At 41.4% G+C, this 24,162-nt stretch overlaps 1 protein-coding gene and 2 long non-coding RNA genes across 4 annotated transcripts; 1 reads left to right on the plus strand and 2 right to left on the minus strand.

The window, feature by feature from the left end:
* The first annotated feature begins 1,293 nt into the window (after positions 1–1,293).
* On the plus strand, positions 1,294–23,022 carry LOC117449426 (protein phosphatase 1 regulatory subunit 12B). Of its 2 annotated transcripts, XM_034087103.2 has the most exons (12): positions 1,294–1,338; positions 3,092–3,182; positions 3,270–3,443; positions 3,548–3,659; positions 4,249–4,373; positions 13,411–13,427; positions 13,545–13,674; positions 18,810–18,914; positions 19,081–19,131; positions 19,314–19,364; positions 21,745–21,998; positions 22,999–23,022. In XM_034087103.2, the coding sequence occupies exons 1-11, from the start codon at positions 1,319–1,321 to the stop codon at positions 21,877–21,879; spliced, it is 1,011 nt and encodes a 336-aa protein (XP_033942994.1). In that variant the 5' UTR covers positions 1,294–1,318; the 3' UTR covers positions 21,880–21,998; positions 22,999–23,022. The 2 variants fall into 2 exon arrangements, with proteins under 2 accessions (XP_033942994.1, XP_071059834.1); XM_071203733.1 differs by lacking the exon at positions 1,294–1,338 and having other exon boundaries at positions 2,541–3,443.
* On the minus strand, positions 3,653–8,658 carry LOC117449427 (uncharacterized). The gene is made up of 4 exons (XR_004552484.2): positions 8,527–8,658; positions 5,013–5,160; positions 4,236–4,322; positions 3,653–3,966 (listed from the first exon to the last, which is right to left on the minus strand). It is a non-coding gene; the product is annotated as an uncharacterized lncRNA (long non-coding RNA).
* On the minus strand, positions 8,678–10,427 carry LOC117449428 (uncharacterized). Its single transcript, XR_004552485.2, has 3 exons — positions 10,126–10,427; positions 9,947–10,002; positions 8,678–8,754 (listed from the first exon to the last, which is right to left on the minus strand). It is a non-coding gene; the product is annotated as an uncharacterized lncRNA (long non-coding RNA).
* Positions 23,023–24,162: the final 1,140 nt, after the last annotated feature.

A 24,162-nucleotide genomic window follows, 5' to 3' on the forward strand; every position in this document is an offset into this window, starting at 1 on the left:
TATACTTTGGAAGGAAACAATCTTTCAACTGTAGAATTATGTGCAACACATTTTGTGTTAGGGGTAACCGTAATTTGCAGCTGTTTGCAACCTAAATATCCCAAAGAACAGATGCCAGCATTGCATTTTGTGTTTGACTGAATAGGTCGGTGCCCCCTTGCACTCTGCAGGGAAGATAGAGTTATGTCATCACATGACCAAAGCATGTGTCGTGCATGCTACTTGAGCCCTCAATGTGTGTTTGACTGCATGGCTTTCTAGGTTTCACCATGCTGTGACAGAAGGAGATTGCAACACACTAACATGGGAATATAACATACAACTTATATAAATAAAACTAAATGGTTGGATGCCAATAAAACATGTCACTTAGATTTGTACCTATGTTCACTTGTAATACAAAAGCAAAATTGCAAACAAAGGCCTTAGGTCTTAGTTGTCAGTTTTGTAATTGACTTGTACAATCTTGATTAAAACAGTCTTCAACATGCATCTTTGAAGCCGCCCTGTTCTGGTTTTGGGAGGTTTCTCTTCACTGTGGTGTGTCATATAGGTTGTTGTGCATGTAATTGGTCTGCAAAGGCTAAAAACTAAAAGTTCCTTGCAGAACGAGTTTCTCTCCCACACACTCCCCTGCCGCCTGAAACACCTCCATTGGATTCCTTTGTTTTCTTAAGTAACATCACTATGTACCATTTGCGCTTCTATTGGCCAACGCTCCAACAAATTGTACGTGATAGGCCAAGGCGTTGGCATTTCCGACAGCCAGCTAACCAATCAGAGCAGACTGGGCTCTGGTTTCTGACAGAGGGTGAAAAGAGGTAAACATGTCACAGTAAAGGCACAAAATACAAATATGAACCTGAAAATTAGCCCCTTTTCATCGGTCAAAGCAGAATCAAGGTGGTTACGGCACGGAAACAATGTAAAATAAACATAATTGTTTTAATTAATGGGCAAAACTGTTTATAAGTTCAGTAAGTAACTACATAAAAATTGGCAAAAGAATCTCTTGAATCACTAAAATGCGAATTGTAATTAACTACTACCCAATACTAGTTATTAAATATGACCACAATCAACATTGTGTTTGCTGCACAACTTTTCAACTGAACCAAAGTGTGTACTGTTAGCTTGCTTGCAATAGACATTGGCAGAGGGTCTAAATCGATTGTATGCACATCATTCAGATGGACAGGAAGTCTCTCCCTCCCTCTCTCTCTCTCTCTCTCTCCACTCGCCGGTCATTGTGTTCAGCCTCTCCCACTCAGCACTGCTGCAGTATCCCTGCTCCTCACTCTCTGACCTTCCAGGCACCATGCAAGCATTTGTTCCAAGGTAAGTTTCAGAAGGACTGAGTCATGCTGTTATATTTAAAAATCTTTTCAGCCTGCCAAGAATACACTGTCGCTCCTGGTCCTCATGTGTGTCATCTTAACGTGTGGGAACTATTCTCTGTGCAGGTGCTGTGGGCCTGTTTCAACTGATGTAATGGGAGCCTGTAGTTTACTTTAGGGGCTGTAAATTAGTCCCACTCATGATTATCTTTTTATGTACATAAGTAATTATTGGCTCAGGGATATTATTCTTAGCAACTATTTTAGCATATTTATTACTAACATTCTTTATTAAGTTTGCTTAAGAGGAGCATTTGCCTAAACGCAACTCATCTGCTGTGGATCTGTTTGGGAGCTAGCTTATGGTGGGGTATTTTACTGTGTCATTGTGTGGGATCACCCTACAGTATATACTATAGTCCATGCTATGCTTTCTACATCAGACATTAGCTTTGAGCAGCTCGCTGACTCTCAGGCAGGACTCAGGGTGACTCCAGCCCTGTGAGATCAATAGCAGTAAAGCGTAGCAGAGCAGGGCGCTCAGCTCTCTGTGTAAAACATGAGCCTCTCCACTGATGCTTGCTCAGCTCTTTCTGTGTGTGTGTGTGTGTGTGTGTGTGTGTGTGTGTGTGTGTGTGTGTGTGTGTGTGTGTGTGTGTGTTAAGACTCTGGGGGAAATCGAGTTGAGGTCTTGAGGACACGATGAAAATGCATTTTCAAAACCTCTTGCCTCTATAATTTGATCTACTTCCTGTTGAGATGGTGCATAATGCGGGGGGAATCTATTAAAGAGTGTAAACCAGCTGGGTGTTACACCAGCATAAGGCACAATTAAGGGGACTCAGCAGGAGGTTGAGGATTGTGGCTGTTCTTGCATTTTTAATAATAAAGATGTACCTGGTATATTATAAATTGTTCACAATCTTAAAAATGTTGTGTAGCGTTATATCAATCAACACACTAAGGCTGTATTACCAACTTAGCATAGTGGTCAACTGCCACAAGGACATATAAGACTTATACACATACATATCGACTTTAACCAGTCCTTTTATATAATCTAATTGTGTGGCTTGTCTCAAAGAGGATCGCCTATTTTTAAAATGTCAACAGTTTTTATTATGTCAAACACATTTTGCAAATGAGGTGTAAGTGAGCCAAGCAGTTAGAAATTAAAATCAGAATACCTTTATTAGTCCCACAGAAGGGAAATGTACGTTGTTGCAGCAGAAAAAGAGCCAAAGACAGCTTAATGTTACGTAGAAGCATGCATGCATAAAAAAGCATTAAAGTTAAAAAAAAAGTTACAATATAATAAGAAATAGAATTCAATTAAAGTTACACAATTTACAAAATACACATCCTGTAACAGTTCTTAGGATTTAGCAGCCAGGTATATATTGCAGTTATTAACGACATATATTGCACATACTGAACATAGTTGAAAGTGTTTAACACTAATAAAAGTATTTTTGGATTGGGTTTGACTTCTAATATTATTCAGGTCGAATTAGTATCTTACTCATTACGGTTGCTCCATTTAATGTTTAAGTGTTTGATAACACTATTGTTGATTTCAACAAGTCAAGTAAAACATAAAAAAAGAGTTTGATTGATAAGGATTAGGGTTTGTCTCTGTCTGCCCTGAACAGAATTTGTATACCGTCTTCTGTTCTTTGTGTATATTTCTTTGGGTGCCCCTTTAAAGTGCTATTATTTGAATTACGTTACCGGTTATTTTTGTACCCACCCAGGTCATACCTGACCCCGGTGAGGGATGAAGAAGTGGAGTCTCAGAGGAAAGCGAAGTCTCGTCATGCCAGACAGACCCGGAGGTCAACACAGGTAAACAACACGTGGCTGACAGAGGCTCAGGTTTTATTGGATTGTGTGTTGGCTGTTGACAGATGAAGCTGTATGACTGCCCTGCAGGGCGTGACTCTGACAGACCTTAAAGAGGCTCAGAAGACCACCGGAGCGTCTCCAGCTGAGAGACAGACAGAGGAAGGGATCTGTCTGAGGAAAGGCTCTTCCGATGACAGGCGGCTCAGAATCAGCCCGACAGAATCCACAGAGATCAGCACGAAATGGAGCAAAATGGACGATGTAAGTAAAAGGAACTTGTGAATATAGGCTTTTCTCTGCAGAAGTGATTAGTTTGTGACTTTAGAGGACGTCTCAGATTAATTGTTTCTCTTATGTAAGTGCAGCAGGGAAACATTGAACCCAGGTTAGAAGCCGTCGCTGAGTCTCCAGTACCAAACCTTCCATACTCGTCTGTTGCTGGATCCTGTGGCCTGCTCAGCAACACCTCATTCAGAGGTCAGCGTGTGCATGTTTGTGTGGGTTTCATTGAAATAGTTTTGTCTTCATTTCCTCCTTTTCTGGGATATCACAGTCTCTATTGCTATATAATCATGATATCACGATCATGTGATCACTTAACTAGTTTTTGACTAGACTTTTAATTTGTTATTATGTGCAATGCCTTGTTTTGTTTTATGCTGTGGAGGCGTGTGGCGTAGTGGGTAGTCCGTAGGTGTTCGGATCAGGGGGTCACAGGTTCAAACCCCGCTGCAGTCAGCATGTCGTTGTGTCCCTGGGCAAGACACTTCACCCCAGATTGCTCCTGTGGGGATTGCCCACAGTATTGAGTATGTAAGTTGCTTTGGATAAAAGCGTCTAACAAGTGACATGTAATAATAATAATAATGCTGCAGCAACAAATATGTTTCCCAAATTGGGATTAATAAAGTACATTTTATCTTACAAGAGGACAAGGGGAACAAATTATGTTATGTATATTTCTTTTAGCTAAGAAAGAGGGCCTGGGTCTCCAACATTCAGTGTTGTGTCATTGTTTGTTTTCAGCAGTGATTCATAGATGCGTGTACTTACATCCTATTTGCAGCGGGTGAGAGGATGTGGAGAGATGAAAATCAGAACCCTGTTGAAAAGGCAGCAGAGATGACCTTTGCTGCGACGCTGCAACAGAAACGACATTTCTGTGAGCGTTCAGAATACAACACTGCAGAGGTTTGTGGGGGAAAAAAGCATGCTTATAAATCATAGAAAGAAAAAGAAAAGCAATTGATCCCTCAGTTACTGGCTGTTGAGCAGTTTCCTGTTGGTTTTCTGTAGTACCACTAGATGGAGCCAAAACATGTCCCTATTTTGTTATGCCATGCCTTGAGTGAATATTTCCAGCTCACTTTATACAGAATTCTCTTATACATTAAGATCCCTTAAGATGTTTTATTTGGCTCATACTTAATATATCATCAAAACGGTATATAAAAAAGGCATCTGAATACTTCAGAGCTGAGATTTATTTCCCACAATATTAACGGTTTGATATTCATTAGCGCCATTGTTTCATATTCACATCCTGTCATTCCTACACCCAAAGCTAAGTACGCTTCAAAGGCAGCCAATCCCTCTCTCTGATGCAATATGTTGAGATGCACCGCAATCGTAGCTGTGAAGCATGTGTTCAGAGATTCTGACTAGAAGCGCTGCTTAATGTCTCACAGAAAGACAGTCCAGGAGGACCAGCCACCCCCTCCTCCTCTCTCTTAGAAAGACAGTCCAGGAGGACCAGCCACCCCCTCCTCCTCTCTCTTAGTCGCTTTGCTTTCTCACATCACATGGCTGAGGTGTCTCGGCATACCATACCATATTGGGCCAACTGAGACGCACTCTGCTCAGTCTTAGCCTTGGATTTAGAGTGCATTTCTTGTCTCTTTCACCCTCTAAACTGATCCTCCACCTGCGGGCTGCGTGTGATCCACTTTCAGTGAGGATATACTGCTAATCTGTATGTCTGAAAAAGGAGACACAGGGATGATAAGGGTATAGATTAGAGGGGATATAGTTTGCCTGTGAGCTGACTCCAGGTCAGCTGTTCCTCCACGGTGGAATCTGAAACAGATCTGTTAGTAACACGAGAGTCTCATAGCGTTACGGAGAGGACTATATCTGTCTGTGATAATCATACCGAGCAGCGAGGTTTCACTGGCAGCAGGACAGGCTGCCCATCAGCACAGCCGACCTCTGCCTGACTCCTTGATGGTCTGAGCAGATTTTCCACAGGAACTTCCAGCCGCAGAGAGATAGACAGGTGCAGCGAAGAGGCTCTGCTGCCTGCTAGATTCTTGGAGATGGTGGCGATTATGATAAGGGGAATTAACAGGATATAGAACTACCAAGACTATCTTTACAGCCAATTCTACTTTACAGTACCACTTTTGATTAGATTCTTGCTGGTAACTCCAACACGCAAGTAACTCTTGTGGAGTTTTCCTGTGTTCATGAGTTACACAAGAATAATATCTCCGAAGTCCTGGAAACTAAGGGTGCAATCATACTGGAATTGACTCTAAATAATAACTCACCAACAACAGTGCCAATGTAGCTCACTCCCACCAAGTCGTATTCGCTACAGATGGTAGAACATATATTAGAGATAAACTGTATACAAGATGGTTATTGTGGCCTATTCAGTTTTTAAATAATGCATCACTAAAGCCCACGTGTCACATTGACACAACCTATTATAATGTAGGAACAAAAGCTGTACACATCAACCTTTTCAGAAGAGTTTAGGAGGTAAGTAAGGGTCCTCGAGGGTTAATTAGCACCTCTGTGTTAATGCCATGTGTGGATGGTTGTTCACATCCCATCATGGCAGTCTTTGTTTGATTTATCAGGGTTATTATCGCCTTCATTCTGTTTCATATTCTCTCCATCTTTCTATTTTCTCTCCTCCTGTGTTTTTTTTATCTTTCCATTGATCTTTTTGCCCTGAGCAAGTATGAGGGAGTTTAGGAACAGAGAGGCGATGCGTACCTCCCTATAAAAGGAAGATAGCATGAGCCAGTCTGTGTTGAAGATTATGGGAAGAGAATAAGGGGGGGGGGGGGGTTGTTTAAAGGAACAGTCTGACATCTTGGGATATATACGCTTGTTAACTTTCTTGCCAAGAGTTACATAAAATTATCCAAACAACTCTCTCATGTCTGTGTGGTAAAAATTAAGTAACCGCTAGCTGCTGGTTAGCTTAGCTTAGCATAAAGACTTGAAACAGAGGGGAATAGCACCTAGCTCCGTTTGAAAATAAATAATATCTTTCTACCAGCAACTTTAAAGCTCACAATTCAAAATGTTATTTCCTGTCTGTTAAACTTGTAATGTGACTATTAAATACTACCATTACTCCCGCTTCCCTTTTTTACAATAAAATAACTGAACTGAAGCTAATCAGCTGCTGGCATTAGCTTTATACAGTATTTATTGTACTAAAATGAGAGAGGTATACTGTAGATCAGTGGTTCTCAACTGGTGGGTCGCAGACTCGTTTCGAGTGGGTCGCAGATGTGTGAGTGAAGAAAAACGGTTTTGAAAACTAGTGATCGTCTTCTCAATAAAACATCTTTGCTGATGTTTTTTCGAGTCTTCTGGCCAATCAGAATCAAGATTGTTGCCGGAAGTCCCCACGGAGAATAACTTTGCGGTAGAACTATTCTTTATACATCCATGGGTACAACTTCAGATAAAAATGAAATATGACCGCCGGTTTGATGATTGACAGGTCAGAAAACAATGGTTTATCTACCCTTACCCACAATTTAAAGTAAGTCACACAGACTATCCCCTCTTTGCTCTTCTCTCTGTGTGGAGCAGCAAGTTCAGCTGTCAGAACAAAGTGAAAAACAAACAATGGCATAAAATAGTATTAATATGTCGGGTAGTAATAGATGTATTTATTTTCTTCTCAGAGTGTACCAGAATGCGTAGTTTATATGTTAGTATTTCTAAAAAATCAGTTCAGCTTTGATCCCATCATCTCATTAAACCTTTTTTAAAAGCATTATTTTGTTCTGTGAAGGGATATAAGGGATATATGCATTATACTTCACTTTAATTAATAATGTATGATGAAAAGCGTATATATATTACTGCACGATTTTTTGTTGAATAGATTTGAGTGGTTCAAAATGTCGGGTCGCGATCTATTGACTAAGGAAAAAGTGGGTCTCGAGGCCTGACCAGTTGAGAACCACTGCTGTAGATCTCCTCATCTAACTCTAATTAAGAAAGAGGATTATCTATTCTTAAACAACTGCATTTTTTAATGAAGGTTCATCTTATCTTAGCTTAAAACCATTTCTTTAATTAGATGAAGTCTTAAAAAAAAGATACAACCAAGTCTTCGTTTTTTTACAAACTACATTGGGCCACAGGATGAAAACATAATCATTACAGATGTAGAACGTAATCACCAATGACATACTACAGGGCTTAAATTTAATTTAAATGAAACACTTTTTGGTCAGAGGAAATGTGCCACGAGTGCTTGGTGTTAACACTGCATAACATTCATACTAACAGCATCTCAGCTCCATCGCACCGCGGGGTGTAAGGAGTCACTTGATACTGCAAGGATGTTGATGTCTCCTCAGGTAATAGTGTGTGTGTGTGTGTGTGTGTGTGTGTGTGTGTGTGTGTGTGTGTGTGTGTGTGTGTGTGTGTGTGTGTGTGTGTGTGTGTGTGTGTGTGTGTGTGTGTGTGTGTGTGTGTGTGTGTGTGTTGGGGGGGGGGACCTCCCTGTACACAGACTGCTGCAGCTCCCCCTCCATCTGAGGCTTTGTGATCCATGTTCCCCCTTATCCCCGTCCACATCACTGGACAATTTTAGCCCTCAGTGACGAGTCCAGCCATTGCAGAGCTTCTGGCAGACTGCCAAAGCTGAAGAGGGTGGGTGGGGGGACTGGGAGGGCGACCAAGCAGTGAAAGGGGAAGGAGAGATAGAAAGCAAGGGAGGGAGATGGAGAGAGAGAGCGGGTGTATAACTTTGGGGAACATAGCAAGAGGCAGCAAAGGGAACAAACTTTTCTCTCTTGGCTGCTTCCATTTGGAATCTTTCACATTTCACCAAATACCTCAGTGTGGACAGAGCGGAGACTAGGGAGGATCATTTGTTTGCTTTACTAGTTAAAGAGATATGTCCATGTTTGTGTGAGCAACATAAGTTAATTTGCTTTGTTGATCTTTGCACTTTTATCTGATTATCGCTGCACTTTGAGGAAGGCGTGCGCACACATTTGAAACACACTTAGCTGCAGCTCTCTCCAGCTCATATGAGAGTGAATCTGGACTGACACACACACACACTTATATACCCACACACCTGTCGTTGCCTAGGATTCCCCGGGAGCGCCGTCATGGGCATCTGCGTCACTGTTGCTTGAGGGAAACGGTGCGTCTGTTGTCTGTGGTGGCCTCGCTGAGTGTTAAAGAAGAAGTTGAGCCGCCGCTCCAGAGAAGAGGGGGGGGATGTCAACCTACTACCCCCGCACCAAGGACTTGACCCGCACCAGGAAGTCAGAGACAGACTCACCGCCGACCTCTCCGTCCGCTACTGACAAAAACTACAGAGTAAGACCAGAAATGCATCATACAGAGAAACGCATTAACTCTTTTTAATGTAATTATTTCACAAATTTAGACGGATGTCTTATTTATCATTTCTGTATGTGTATTTATTTCAATTGAGCTGTACACATATTGATTTTAAATATCTTAGTTTATTTACCAACTATCAAGTACAGCATGTTAAGAAATGTTAACACTGCAGCTTATATGTGGTTCTAAGTGATCGATGCATAAACTAGTTACGTTTTCTGGGAAAAAATCTTAAAGAAATGTAAACCCGAGACAGCAAAAGCTCTGGGTAGAACCTAAAACATGTGCAGATTAAAGTTTTAAAATAATGTTCGGTTAATTGCAATCAATTATGAATTGTTTATAATTTTTCCAAGCTAAATATGCTATTTTTAGGGAAAAGCGATGACTTCTAAACCAGCAGATTACTGATAATAATTGAAAATAATGAAATAATGGCAGACCTTGGCAATTATTTGTGTTTAGACATGTGCAGCATGTTCAGATACACCGGCAGATACTTCAACATTTCATAAACAGGATTTTCTAGATAATGTGCATTCACATGAATAATCCACCACTCCCATTTCACTCAATTAGTTTATTACAATGATGAAGTATTTTTGAACCACTCATCTCAGTTTATCTGATGACTCGTGTAAAACAGGCGAGTATTTGCTCTGAGAGTCTGAGCACATTTTCTGGAAAGGACTTTTGGATTGAAATGTTCCTTCTGTAATTTCCTGTTCTTTTTTCCACGGCCTAAGTGGCTTATTCTCCTGGGCGTTGTTTGACTCTTATGTTTATGTCAGTGCGGCGGACTGAGCTCTACTCTGTGTGACAGCCACGTTTAAAGAGATAGGAAGAAACACAGAAATATGAAGTGAACCTGTCTTTTCGAGATGCACACATTAGCTCATCTAATGTTATGTAACACAGACGCTCTCATTCCAACACAATGAATGCTACCAGTGTCATTTATCTGAAGCATTTTTTTTTTTAGACTGTCAGTTTCTCTGTGCTGTATCCATGGTGAAACTCAAGCGTTCATTTTCCATGATGTCAGACGAATCTGAATTGGTTTGAGTTTTCATGGGAGAGACAATGTGATACAATGGGTAGGGGGGGTGTGGAATCAAGTTAATGCAGTATTTGTTAGCACTTACCACAATGTTTCGATGAGAACCTCGTCCTCTTGTGTAAAATACAACATGTTTCACAGCTGTGAGCAGAAGCAAGACATGTCATCAGGTGCACATTTAAATCATTGGATGACTCATCATTTGGCAGTTGGTCAAAGTGGTGGAAAGTAACCAAATGTCCCATATAGGCCTACAGTACTTACTTAAAGGTGGGGTAGGTACGTTTGAGAAACCGGCTCGAGATCGCTAGAATTTGAAAATACACAAACGGAGAAAATCTGCCACTTCCTTACAGAGCCCCTCCTCCAACACACACGAACGCGCACATGACCAATGAGGGCACGAGATAAGTTTGTGCCCCGATGGAAGGCTGACAGGCAGGTAGGCCATCCAATCCGTTTACAGTATTACGGCTTCTACAGATGACATTTTTTTATGGATTTTTTGTCAAAGCACTTAAGATATTCATTGCTATCCGGATGTTCAGAGCATTCCATGGAATATAACAAAAAGTGTATCTCGAGCCGGTTTCTGAAACTTACCTACCCCACCTTTAAGTATAATTGTACTTTACTTGAGTATTTCCTTTTATGCTACTTTATGTTTGCAATCTACTACATTCAAGAGGAACTTTACACTGGACTTAATGTATCCACTAGCTTCAATACTTGTATGTGTTCATATTATAATTTTAAACAAAAACATGTATTTACAAGCTTAAGAAATATAACACGTGATTAAAGATTAAAGCACTGGGTCCAAAAATTAAGGCTTTTTTTAATTTATTTTTACAAACATTTAGATAACCTTTTTAGGCCAAAGCGGTAAAGCAATATTTTATATTTTATAACAAAGCAAGGGTTAGAGAGTAGTCATAACAACAACAAAAAATGTGTGGTAGGATTTGGGTTTTTCTTCTTAATAACCACACAGATACCTTGTGACCGTGTGGAGTGGCCTGAACCAGAGTTTGGGAAGCATTGGACTAAACTAACTGTGTTTAAGAAGTTCAAACAAGCTGCATCTCCCCAATACAACCAAACCAATCATTTATTATAAAGCCATAACAAGGTAGTTTTTTGGCAGAATTAGTGCAATCATTTTGTTATTGTAGATTTCAAACTTTTGTTTGTATTAAAAAGGATTCTACATACTGTACAGGTCTTAACTGTAATTATTTGTATATTGTGGGAATGCATGTACTATCAACACTGTATGTGGAGCATTTTGAGTTAGTACTAACGAATAGAAAACAAGGCTAAGATAAAGGTAACTGTAATGATGGAATATAGAAGGCTGAAGTAATACAAGTGAAAACATGTTGAAGACACTTTTTATGGTTATGTGGGGGGGGGGGGGTGTGTGTGTGTGCCTCAGACCTTCCTGCTGCAAAATCAGTCATCTCTGAAGGAATGATGCTGTGACAGAACGAGGGGAAGCGTCCCCTAATGATGATTTTGTTGGCTCCTGAGAGCTGCTGTTAACAATATGGTTTATATACTGTAGCAGTGAGCTCAGGCGGGGGGGTCTGCATGTATATAGCTCCGACTCCCCCCTGGGGTGAATACTGTTGGTCCTGGCAAAGCATAAAACTGGAGGCAGTTGTGTTTACAGAGCGCCTGTGGTTCAAACATGCACCCGTTTGTGTGCTGTTTCCATCAGCCTGACACCCTGTTGTGTTTCCCCCCCCCCCCCTGGTTGATTGTCTCGGCTGATGTGCCCTGCCTCACACAGTCTGCCACTTCTGCCTCTGTTGCTCCTAACAAGGGAATCACATCTGTGCAGCAGAAATAGAAAAGCAGCTATGATTCAGTTTCTGGCTTCGGTTACATTTGGGCAAAAAGTATTACTCTTCCACTAACAATCAGGTCCAGTAAATCCCACCGGGCTTGCTTAAGATGTAAGTGGAATTATGTTTTGGAAAAATCTAATTTGACCAATTTGCTAATCCCCTAGTGTGAAATCGGTTTGCGTACATCATCTCAAAAGAGAGTTTGGTGAAGGTCTGTGTAACAGTTCACATCCCTAAAAGAAGACTTCATGATGATTTATTCATAAACCCAGGGGACTAATCGACCCTGTTGATTGATGAACGTACACCAAATCTGATCGAGGCATCCTCTGAGCCTTGCACAAAGACACTGGAGTGAGACATAGCTCTTTATGGCTTCGGCCCTTTTTCATCTCAGGTCACAGAGGTCTGTTTTTTCCTGGATAGCTCTGCATAAGCTCATGACCACATAAGGACAGGCAGCACTGGTTGAGTTATGTAAACACTTGCTGAGGAATAGCTCCTTCGATGCAGCATGAAAAATCCCCCAACTCTTTAAATGTGAGCGCAGTAGTAACTGTGCACTGTGTTCCTTTGGACATGAATTATTCCCCCATAAAGCCGAAGCTCTTAAAGCAGTCTACATCTGCTTTTTGTTTCCAACAGGACCACCACACAAGTCCTTTATTGCTGTTTTTATTTCTAATCAGAGGTGTTTAAAGCCTTCTTTCCCTGGCCAGCAGCAACTCCAAATCTTGAACTTAATTTGACAGTAAAGTCTACTCCACTGCCTTAAATACTGTGAAGACATTATGGTGCAGTCTGGACTCACATTACGACCTCCATGTTTGTTCCTGTCTCTAACTGATAGTAAACACTTGCAGTCATGGTCCTCTCATGTGCCACGTTTATCAGCTGATGGCAGTGAGTTATCTATTTGTTCAGTGCAGGAACAAACCTGGCTGAATGGTTGAATAAACGTGAATTATGAGATTGGAAACCCTTCGCACACAGCGTATATCGTGCATAAACACAGGGAGGCAGTAGGCATACATTACACCTACCAGAACATGTATTATATGCACAACTTTGAAGTATTATAGATTCTGGAAACTGACCTGATTGAAATCCAGCAACAACAACAAAACACACACACAACCCCACAATATCAGGATTCCTTGGTGAAGTGGAAACAAATTCAGTATGTGAATACAAAAGGCAACTTGGCAGCCATAGACTGGACTAGTCATAGCAAAGGCCTTCCAAGAAATCCTGCTATCGGTCTGCTGTCTGAGGTCAGGCATCAACCCATCACACACAGGATACTTAGCTCCTGATGTCATGATGTCATCTTTATACAGCAGGCTTCTGCGTGGCAGCCGCCTGCTCTAAAAGATTAGCCGGGCTCACCGGGGAGGTTTGACCCACGTGAACCCTGTCAGTGCAGTGTTTAAGTGAATTATATCTCCCTCCTGCACACATTTCTTCCCCGTGGGACTTCAGGTCTCTGAACACGCTGGGATAATTCACTTGGAAGTTTTGTTTTTGTTCTCGGAGGTCTCAAAAGGGAAAATATCGCATTGCCTAGCCTCTGTTTCGTCTTATCATAATGTAAAAATCTGTATCAAACCATGACAGACTTTTTTTTTCTCACTGTGTTGCTTTCATGCTGAGCTGCTGAGTGATCACACTAACATATTTTTGTTTTGTTTTTCAGCATGAACGACTGTCACGGTAAGAATTTGGCTTTGTTTATGATTCTCCTGTAATATGAAACTGTATTTCCTGAGAGAAATCTGAAATAAATGCCCTAAATAAAGTGGCAGTGTGGACTGATTGTGTTACTTTTAGATACGACTCCAGTGGGGAGAGTGTAACAGACAAACCATTGGGCCGAACCAGCTCTTACACTCGGAGAGAGACGAGGCTGGCTGCTCTGAACAGAGCAGAGCAAGACCCCATTACCAAAGACTATAAGAAGGTAAACTCTTACCTCAGTTCACTTCAAACAAGCACAATCTTTCTTTTCTAAAATGATTTCTGAATGATTCATGTGGTACAGAAAGCTGATGGATCACCTGGTAGATGTGTCTATTTTAAGAACATTCCAATATAAGGGGAAGCAGATGTTGACAGTATCATTTGAAATCTTGAAAAAAAGTATTTGACATTTAACAATAAGATTTGTTTTTGTCACAGAAAGGATGCATTCATTACATTACATTGCATTTAGCTGACGCTTTTATCCAAAGTGACTTACAATAAGTGCATTTGACTAAGAAGATACAAACTTGAAGAAAACAGAATCATATAAGTACATCAGGTTTTCATAGAGCCAAAACATTTAAAAAAAAAAAAGTTTTCAGTCTGCACCATAGACTGTATATATACATTTTATATCAATGTTTACCTGAGCAGAAAAGGAAGTCGCTTACCCCTGTGAGCGTTGTAATCCGTACGTTGTTTACATTATGCTAGTCTTGTGTGTGGCTAGTTTTGCCCTTCGCTCAACTGTACGGTGGTTGCCAATGACAACCACGGTACGACAGGTACTGAGTTGTCTAGCTTTTGGTTCTTCCCATGTTAAAACTTAATGGTCAGTCTTTGGTTTAGCGCTAACCGTTAGCAACTAGCCGACGGATAAATGAGAGCCGTGTGGAAACAACTAGTGATGGCAGTTTGACACTGAAGCTTCGAACGGAGCTTCAACCCTGGACTTCCTATTCCATAGAAGCAGTGCTTCGAAGCTTGCTTCAAATCACGTGACATGTGACGTCCGAAGCAGCAACTGCTTCATTTCCTGAATGAATCACATGACTGGTTCGCGGTCCGTTCACGCGATTCAATGCACTGCCTCGTCTCGATTCTGACAGGTGACAGGTTGAAACAGTTTCAAATTTGAGCGCTTCAACACTTTATGACCGCTCTAAACAATGCGCAATGTGTGGGTTGTTGTCGTATTTTGCGTTGTTGCTGTTGAGTTGTTGTTGGTATTGCATTTGAATTGTAGTATCATTATAGAGCAAGCCAGGAAGAAAGATAGGTCGTTCTGGCTCGGGAAACACTTCGAAATGTGGAGAAGTTGTGTACAAAAAGACAATTATCAGTAATATAAAAACAGTTCAATAGTTTAAGGAATAGATAGCCCAGTGGGTAGAGCCGGCGGCCCGAATGCGGCGTGTCCTCCGCGCAGCTGGTTCAAAGCCCGGTATGGATGAACTTTTAATCATTGCTTTTCAACTTTAATACTTTAATAACTGATAAAAGGCCCTCTCCGCCCAAAGAAATGTCCAGCACTCTCTAGTCTCAATAACCCAATACACACAATTATCAATCTTTAATTGCAAATAGAACATGATATTCAGTCTTTGTGTGTGTGTGTGTGTGTGTGTGTGTGTGTGTGTGTGTGTGTGTGTGTGTGTGTGTGTGTGTGTGTGTGTGTGTGCATCGAATATTTTTCAAGGCACAGATACGTTAAACCCACTGCAGCCTTGCACTTCGCCAGGAGAGGTCACTGTAACTGAAGCTTCAAGAAATGAACCTATTTCCGACACAATTGTCCAAGTGGTTCGACTTCAAAGCTTCATTTTGCCATCACTAGAAACAACCCCTAGGCCAGAGGTGCCCAGTACGTCGACCGCGGGGGCAATGCTGGTATCGCGAGTCATTCATAATAAAAAAAAATCCAGCTCCGTTAAAATAGACAAAACAGGTTTTGATCCCTCCTCCCTTGGCCTCCCTGCCACTTAATTCAGGAGTTTACTTGATTGACAGAAAAAGCGACCTATCGCTTTACAGTCTGTTAACCCAGAATGCAAAGCGATACAAAATCAGTCAAGTGCCGGGAAAACTCAAATTAAGGCCCAATCCCAAACCACTCCCTCGACCCTACCCCTCCGTGATGGAGTGAACTCCGTCTGTTGCCACACTCGCAGCTCACCGAGGCTCCCTCCTGTCAGATGGAGGGAGTAAATACAGCAGCAAGCTTTGGGACGGCCTCCCCTCTCTCCGGCTGAAACAGGAAGTGCCGTAACTGTTTGTAACAACGATTCAAATCAGCATCTATTAGACAAAAAGTTTAAATGAATAACTCAAATAAAACTCCAAACATCTTTCATTGTGTTTCAAAGCTCTTTTAGTTTTAAACCTGATGTTTATAAGCTTCTTAGTTTTTGCAACGGTCTGTAAATATACACAACTTTATAATAAAATGCACACATTTACCTTTTTCTAGACTAAACACAGGTATGATCCTAAGTTAAAAACATATGAGGTTATCATGAGGTTGTTAACATCGAAATGTATCAGTGGATGTTTGCTGGAACTACTTGTAAACAGCGTGTTTCCTGACGGACACACACAGCATGACTCCGGTCAGGTAGAGACCGGTCTCAAGTCAGCACCGCTGCAGACTCGCTGTTTGAGGGCTTGATAGCCCACTCCCCCTCCACACCGCTCCACACTCGTTGCTTTGGAACAGCCCTCAATATGGCGGACCCTCCGCGTGAACGCGCAAACGGAGGGGTAGGGTGTAGGTGTAGGGTGCGGTTTGGGAATGGGCCTAAATTAAGGAGACAAACAACAAAATGAGTGCGCGACCGAGCAAGAAGCTAAAGACATACCACTTCCACCCACAATGGGAGGAAGAATGTTTGTTTGTGATGTCACATTCAAAGGTTATTTGCCTTATTTGTAAAGCAAGCGTCACTCTGCCAAAGAAAGGTAACGTGGAGAGGCATTATCAAAGTGTTCACAAGGCATATATGACAGCGACTTCCCTCCTAGTAACGAGTTGAGAAAGAGAAAGGTCATGTATTATTGCTACACAAACATTATCTCGCAGTCTTAGCGTCGCCAACTCGTTTCTAATATGCAAAAAGACAAAAAAAATGCATTTCCAATCCAGACGAGATCTCTCTGTCTGTGTGCGAGGGGGCGGGGCAGTTTACACACACGCGGCTGCTACATGCAGCAGCACACGGCGGGGATGGCCGAGAGAAGTGCTCCAAGGTGTGGTTAAATGTTACCCGTCTTGAGGTGGACAATGCTCGTTGCCAAGAGAGTTTAGCATGTAAGGGCGGTAACACGAGCAATTTGTCTAAACATTTAGCAAAAGTGCTCCACATTCAGTCGGAGAAATGCACCGGGTTCGACTGTCTTTCTAGTAGCTCTGTAGCCCCGTCCACGAGTAACGTTTCCACGTCAGGTGTTATGTATGCTAGCAGCAACACACGAGTTAACTACATTATACAAACATGGGTTAATGATTAGAGGTAACTTGAGTTATTTAGTTTGTTAAAGTTTCAGCTATTCTGTTTACAGTTCTGTCATCAGATTATTTAATACGATTTGTTAAAACATGTTGTTTATTTTGATGTGAAATAATATTTATTTAATTTAAATAAAAAGCAATGTTAATTTAATTTAATAATATATGTATTTTTTAATCAAGTATTCATCTTTATTGTCTTCATTGTTAGTTTCCACATGCCTAAAACAACCTCAAGCTAAATCTAAAAGTTGATGGCTAAATAAGAGCGTTTGAGAAATTGTGCAAGGCATACAGTAATAGTTCGAATAGTCGATTAATCGTTTCATTAATCGATAGATTAATCGATTATCAAATTAGTCGTTTGTTGCAGCCCTATTGTAGTTATCCCATGTATAAATAAAACGTGTTATTCAGCAACCCTTGCAATTTGGGATTTTATTTTTGGTTGGTAGACCTCGGTGTGCTGGTCATTTCAAAAGTAGCTCACCAGCCAAAAAAGTGTGGGCACCCCTGCCCTAGGCAGTGGGTGTTTCTCAATCGCGAGGATGCTGGTTTGGTAGTCGCGTACTTCAAAGTCACTTCCTTCAGAAACGAAGCAAGTATGCTTCCAAGCCACGGCTTCGGAAAACAAAGAAGAATGGAACAGGCTAACAAGTGTGCCACTCTCTCTAACGGTTTCAACATAAACTGTACCGAAAATAAATAGGCCTACCTCACGATGTCTATCTAATTATGAACTTGCTTTACTTTCACGGAACACATTGTTGGTGATAACAAATGTAACAAAGTAACATATTTACATGTTCTACGCCACTACATACTTACATTTAAATGTGTGCTGCGTCGGTTCAGCCATTCTCCGCAAGGGTTTTTGAAATTGGTCCGTGCGCAAAGCATTGTGGGGATTTTAAGGATCTCGAAATTTCCCCCAAACCAAGGACGCGGCCTCGGTGGAATTCCAAGTATGCTGGAGATTGGAACAGTCCTTCGGCGGCACTCGATGACGTAGCATCCTTGAAATATTGGCTTGGAAGCCAGTATCCTCGAGATTGAGAAACGGCCAGTGACGCGTCCTAAAACCCGGAAGTAAGTTAGCATTTTTACCACTTCCGGTTCCTTCGACAAAAAGCAATACAAGTTCTCCATAGGATTTTGGAAAATAGCTCGAAATAAGGTCTGTGTTTGACACAAATTTAAGAGACAGATCACGTTTTGTTCTACGACATTACATACATCAGCAGTGACCCCACTGGTGATTTTTGAAGAGTTTACGTTCGATTCGAAATTGATAAAAGTAGGGTAGACATGTACATGTGGATATTATCCGGCTGAACAAAACGCGATCCGTCTCTTAAATGTGTGTCAACCACAGACCTTATTTTGAGCTATTTTCCAAAATCCTTTCTCCAAATTGCATTGGTTTTTGACGAAGGGACCGGAAGGAGTTTACTTCCGGGTTTTAGGACGCGTCACTGCGGTTCTCTAATGCTTTGAAGAGAGGCATTTATGGCCTAAAAAAGTGTCATCTTGAATTATTAAATTAACATAAAATATAGCACATTTGAAAATAATAATAAAATAATAATAAAAATACCATTGAACAAAAGTATATATTTGTTATTGTATGTAACCTCTTATTTCTATATTTATTATAAATTGTCCTTTTTGTCAAAAACTAAACAAATATCAAAACCATTTAAAAAAGAAAATATGTTTGGTTGATAACATTTAGTTGTTATAATGACTAATGTGTTATTGAATATTTTTTAAATAATTTACGGTATTGAAAAACCAACATTTCTCTGAACATCTGAACATCTTTCTTTCATTTTGTTCACTTCCAGATGTATGCAGAGGCATTGCATGAGAATGATAAACTCAAGTCCAGGTTGCAGGACAGCAAACAGGAACTGGTGAAGATACGTTCCCAGCTGGACAAAGTCACTCAGGTAAAGAAAAACCTAAACAAAAAACTGTCAATTATTGCAATGTTTCACCCTTATCCTCTTCCATGTATGTGTGGAACTATAAGACGGGTTTGATTACTTAGTGAAATTATGATCAAATATAATCCTTCCAGTTCTTCAAAAATAACAGTATCATTTTACTTTAAAGAGGCACGACAGAATATCAGAGAGATCTACAGCGGTCGAATCTGAGAAAAGGGTAAGTGCTTTACAAACCTTTTGGCATTTTGTTTTTTTTACAAGATCATGCTCCTGCACTATGAAGATGGATGACCAAATGCTTTCTTCGCTTGTTTCCCTCTATGTTTCCTGACTTCTTCAGACCGTAACATTGTGTTTCACTCATCATATTTATTTCAGTTCTTCCTTTTTTATTTGCAGGAAAAACAAGCTCTTGAGAAAAGAGTGTCAAACATGGAGGATGAGATAAAGGTCAGTGCATGCGAAAATCAATTATGCATACTCACCCTGGGTTTAAACAGCATATTGTGTCTCTTTTGTGTGATGTTTTTTTCCCTCCGACACCATAATAACACTAACAGTGCTTGAAAGAACACCTCCAGCCAAGCCCCTCTTACCCATGCTAAATCAAGCACGCCTAAAGTGTTCAGAGCAAAACAGACACATATTAGCGCACTCCAGGGTTGTTGTTAGCCAGGTGGGATTGAAGTCAAGGAGAGGGAAGGTTAATGCTTCAGGCTCATTACCCACAGTGTTCTGCTAGGCCACTTCCTGCCAGGCCGAGGAGGAGTCTGGGCTGCTGCTCCTCTGCTCCACTTATCCCACCGTTGGGGTGAACACTGTGACCTAGTTCCAGCTGAATACCAAGACCCTGTCCAAGCACAAAAGACCTGCTTTTGTGAGGAATTCCTGCGCTGCACTGTGTGGACCCTGCTTCGTCAAAGAAATACAGGGCACATTTCAGGCCTGGGCAGACGCGGTCTTATTTGTCACACATGACACTATACGATTATAATGCCATTGTTATGGCAAATTACAGCAACATTGTTACACTCCTCATTAGAGATAACATGCCAGCACCAGTCTGAGAACGTACACTATGCAGACCTGGACAGTATACATAGGACACATACATCAGGGTGGTTGTAACCAGCAAATATGTGACCCCCGTGTTGTCGTGGTTCCCTCAGCAGGACCCCCCAATGCGGTTCCGCTGTGGGTACCAGCCCTGAGAGCAGGGTGTCTCAGGGGGAGGGGGATGGTGAGTGGTTGCTAAAACGCAGACAAGTGATTGACACCTGCCTGTCACCTTCACATTATTATGCTCTCAGAGACTCAGGCATGTTTACACGTGTGGACCCACATATGTACGTCACATGATAAGCTCAGACAGAATGTAATGCCACTCACTCACAAGGTCACTTGGAAAGGAAAAATAGAAGCAACACCTTTTAGATGCAAAAATATTAGTGTTGTTTTCTAGTAAGAGCTGTAAACACTTACACCATTGTGTGAGAGTGTTACAACTATTGCTGTGTTGCGTGTAATATAAGAGATTGACAGTTGTGAGTCTGCAGGAGACAGAAGCGTCAACAAACCAAAGCTATTGCACTCCCTCGCTATAGATGGCACACATGAGCTTCATCTCCAGTCGAAAGCACGGGTTGGATAATGACTATTTACTGAGGTCATTTCAGGGGATTTACATCGATAGCCATGTTTGTACTTCATTTCCCGTCTGTAATAGTATCCATGTCTGGCGTGTCCGCTTGCAGGGTTTCACATTTCATTAGAAAGATTATTCTCGACAGCCTCTGAAACCTAATTAATAGCAACTCTGTTGAATTATCTCCAGGACGTGAGAGTTTGGTCAGATCTAATTTAACATCACAGAGCTCAATAGAGAGTGATTCATTATGCATTCTTGCCTCACTCTCACTCCTCACTCTTTCGCTTATCTTTTGCCAAGGGCGCCTTTTACAGCTGACTTTTCCTGTGTTTGTTTAGTTTTTATCACATGCTAAATATTCTGTAAATCTTGGAAGGAGCCTGCTCTCCATAATCTTTCCAGATTAAATCAAACTGAATGAATGAAAGAGTGATTCCAAATGTCTTTAATACATTATGTTTTGGTTTCGTAAGAAGCAGCTGGATATCATCCGTAAATTTATCACGGGTCAATTCATGTCAACACAATTGTGTTTGGGTAGTTTGACACATAACAAGAGCCCGGTGTGTGTGTGTGTGTGTGTGTGTGTGTGTGTGTGTGTGTGTGTGTGTGTGTGTGTGTGTGTGTGTGTGTGTGTGTGTGTGTGTGTGTGGTGTGCCCTCAGGAATTGTGTCAAACCACAGATGTTTCTTTCAAACCACATTGAGGTTCACCTCAAAAAGTAGGCCGAGTGGAGAGGACAGGGGAATACATAGTGTTCCCCCCTTGACTTATAACCGGGCTCTTGCGAACATTTGAAATAGTAAAAATGTAGGTTATGCATTTTTTTACAGAATAGATTTTCCCTTTCCTTTGCAAAGCTATGCATATCATAACCCTTCAGCATCTCACCACTCTACAGCCCAGGTTTGATGAGCTCAAACCCAAAGGAGAACTGGCTTCATATTTTCCTTTGCTCGTTGCAACGTTTGCTGTTTCTTCTCAATATCTCCCTGTGTAAATATAAGTTTTTCTCACGAGTCCCTCAGCTCTGTATTTCTCTTCCCCTATCTGGGTGAGTGAGTGGGCGTGTGCCTGTGTGAGTGGATCTGTCTCTGGGTGAGTCTTTCTCTTTGCACACGGCCTGCCTCCCTGCATGCTTTCTCTGTCAGCCCCTCTGTATCTCTCTCCTCCTCTGTGCAGGCGTTCCCTCCTCTGGCTCAGGCCCAGACCCTGCGGAGGGTGAACGAGTGTCTCCTGGCTGAGAATAAAGCAATGCTGCGCGTCCTCGCCCGCCTCTCTGAGACGGCCGCCATGCCGGAGACAGAGGACCTCTGATCCCCTGACATCATCCTTTCTCCCCCTCCTCTCCCCTTCTCAGCCACATAACGTCTACACTCCCCTCTCCTTCTGGTGCCTCTACAGCCCCTTCTCGTCCTCTGCTGTGTTCCTCTCAGGCAGGTCCTGCACCTCCCTCCCCGATGCTCACTCCCCCCCCCACACTGCAATGCATCACCCTCTGCTCTCTTTTAACCCAATCTGCTTTATGGCAACCCTTCTGACCCCTCCCCCCCAAAACCTGTCTCACTTTGAAGTGTATTTTCAGCTGCATCCATGTTTCATGGGGCTTCAAATGACATGAAAACTGCATTAGGAGCTTTCTTTTCTTTGGTAATCATCTGATTTAGACACCAACAGTAGCGGTGTGTAAGATAAAGTAAACTCGTTTTTTAGCGGTTATTGATCTTGCAGAGAAATGTGATGCGGGCCCTGTGTAATGTTCTGTGTAATCAATGCAAAGTTGTTTGCCAGGGAAATAGTCATTCCTAGCCAATCTACCAAAGGAGATCATTACTTTCCAAATGAGCACGGCCTGTACCAGTGGGGGAAGCACTGGGTGTGTCTTGGTTTGTTTAGCCAGAAATGTTCAATTATTCCTTTTAAAACATTCAGAGCGAGGCATTACTATAGTAATAAGATTTATATGGGACTTTATTTCTTAATCCGAATGACTAAAAACGGAACATATTGATGCAGCGCCTCATTCACCAGTTGTCGTAATGTGTCGCAGCTTAAGAGCAGAGGTTTATTGTTTGTCTCGAGTCGAGGGAAAATATGTTGGCAAAGAGGTTGGATATTTTTAGTCATCGCTCCTCGTGAGGGACATGACCTAGTTTTGGGGAAATTGACCCTCTCTCAGTTTCTCTCTCTGACTTTGTTCTCTTACACTTTTCACATGCAGACCATATTGACAAAGTCACTTCTCACTTGCATGATTATACTCGAGAGCATGTCCTCAACTGTTGTGGTTAATTATCATTGAAGATATTTTACCATTAGAGTGAACAGTGCTGGTAATGTGCACAGCTTTAAATGAGAAACAAACCATTTCACAAATATGAATATGTGGTCATTATATTGTGTTCTAATATCATTTCCTATTCTCTGCTGTCCTAGATGTTAACAGAGCTCAAGTCAGACAACCAGAGGCTGAAGGATGAGAACGGGGCTCTGATTCGAGTCATCAGCAAACTGTCCAAATAAAAAGATGTCTGAAGCTCCTGTTCTGTGTCTGTGGACGCTCCAACCCCGATATGGCAGTTTCATTATCCACCGTGTCCCAAGTTGTGACTCCTCTGCCGAAATAAATTCCTGTTGGGACTTATGAAGATCCAAAGAGAAGTGTTATGGAGTTTCAGTACATTTTCACCGTGTGTGACGATGGAGTTGCAACAAATATATCTACACGATTAATCCACAGTATTTAAATAGGGACCATATAAAACACATCCAGGGGTTTGCATAGAAGTACTGTTTCAATATTATACCCACACATTACATTGAAACATCAAGTTACTTGCTGCACTGCAGAAACGGTTTTTTAATATTGTTTTAATTGTGACAGAAGAAAGAGGAAACCAAGGCCACTTTGGCTTTGGCATAGCCTGTATTTTAAAATCATTGTAATTTAAATCAGAACAAATGACCACATGTTAAATGAGGCCTAACCAAGCAACAAATAGGTGCTCCAGTTCCAGAACCAAAAGCTAGATATTGATATGAATCCAACAAGGCATACTATAAGGATGAACCGTCATTGATTGTTAGATGCAGTTCTCCTAATGGCAAGAACATGTTTGCTCCGGTCTAAGAATGCATTGAAAATTCAATGTTCCGGCTTCTGGCATACACTTTTATATAAGACTAGTGATGTTGTAAAAAAATAATATTTTGAACATTTTTACTCTATGATAAAGATATAATGAGATGCATGATTTGCTTTGTGATTGCCTTGATTGTCAACTCTCGGGGTTTCCACTCAGCAGTGCCTGCTTACGATACCTATGCCACTACAGTGTTATAAAGTGCTGTCGCCTTAAAACTATTTAGAACTAGTTAGATAAATGTTTCTGTTAGAGAAATCCTTATTATTTTGAATATGACATTGTTCACCCTAAAATGTTCCCAGTATTTGGTATTCAAAGGGGTTCGTATGTTAGCCATGCAATGCAGATTACTTTGTGTAATGCACTTTCGACAGAGTGGACAGTGTGTGGGCATCACTAGCAACACTCCTTTATCCTCGCTCGTGTCCGTTTCCATGATAACATAATTCAGATT

This window comes from Pseudochaenichthys georgianus, chromosome 7 (assembly GCF_902827115.2).
Source record: "Pseudochaenichthys georgianus chromosome 7, fPseGeo1.2, whole genome shotgun sequence".
In the NCBI taxonomy this organism is placed as follows: domain Eukaryota; kingdom Metazoa; phylum Chordata; class Actinopteri; order Perciformes; family Channichthyidae; genus Pseudochaenichthys; species Pseudochaenichthys georgianus.

Coding starts and splice junctions, on each gene's coding strand:
- LOC117449426 (XM_034087103.2), top strand. CDS start 1,319: ATGCAAGCATTTGTTCCAAG. Junction 13,675..18,809: donor TTACCAAAGACTATAAGAAG/GTAAACTCTTAC, acceptor GTTCACTTCCAG/ATGTATGCAGAGGCATTGCA. Junction 19,365..21,744: donor ACATGGAGGATGAGATAAAG/GTCAGTGCATGC, acceptor TCCTCTGTGCAG/GCGTTCCCTCCTCTGGCTCA.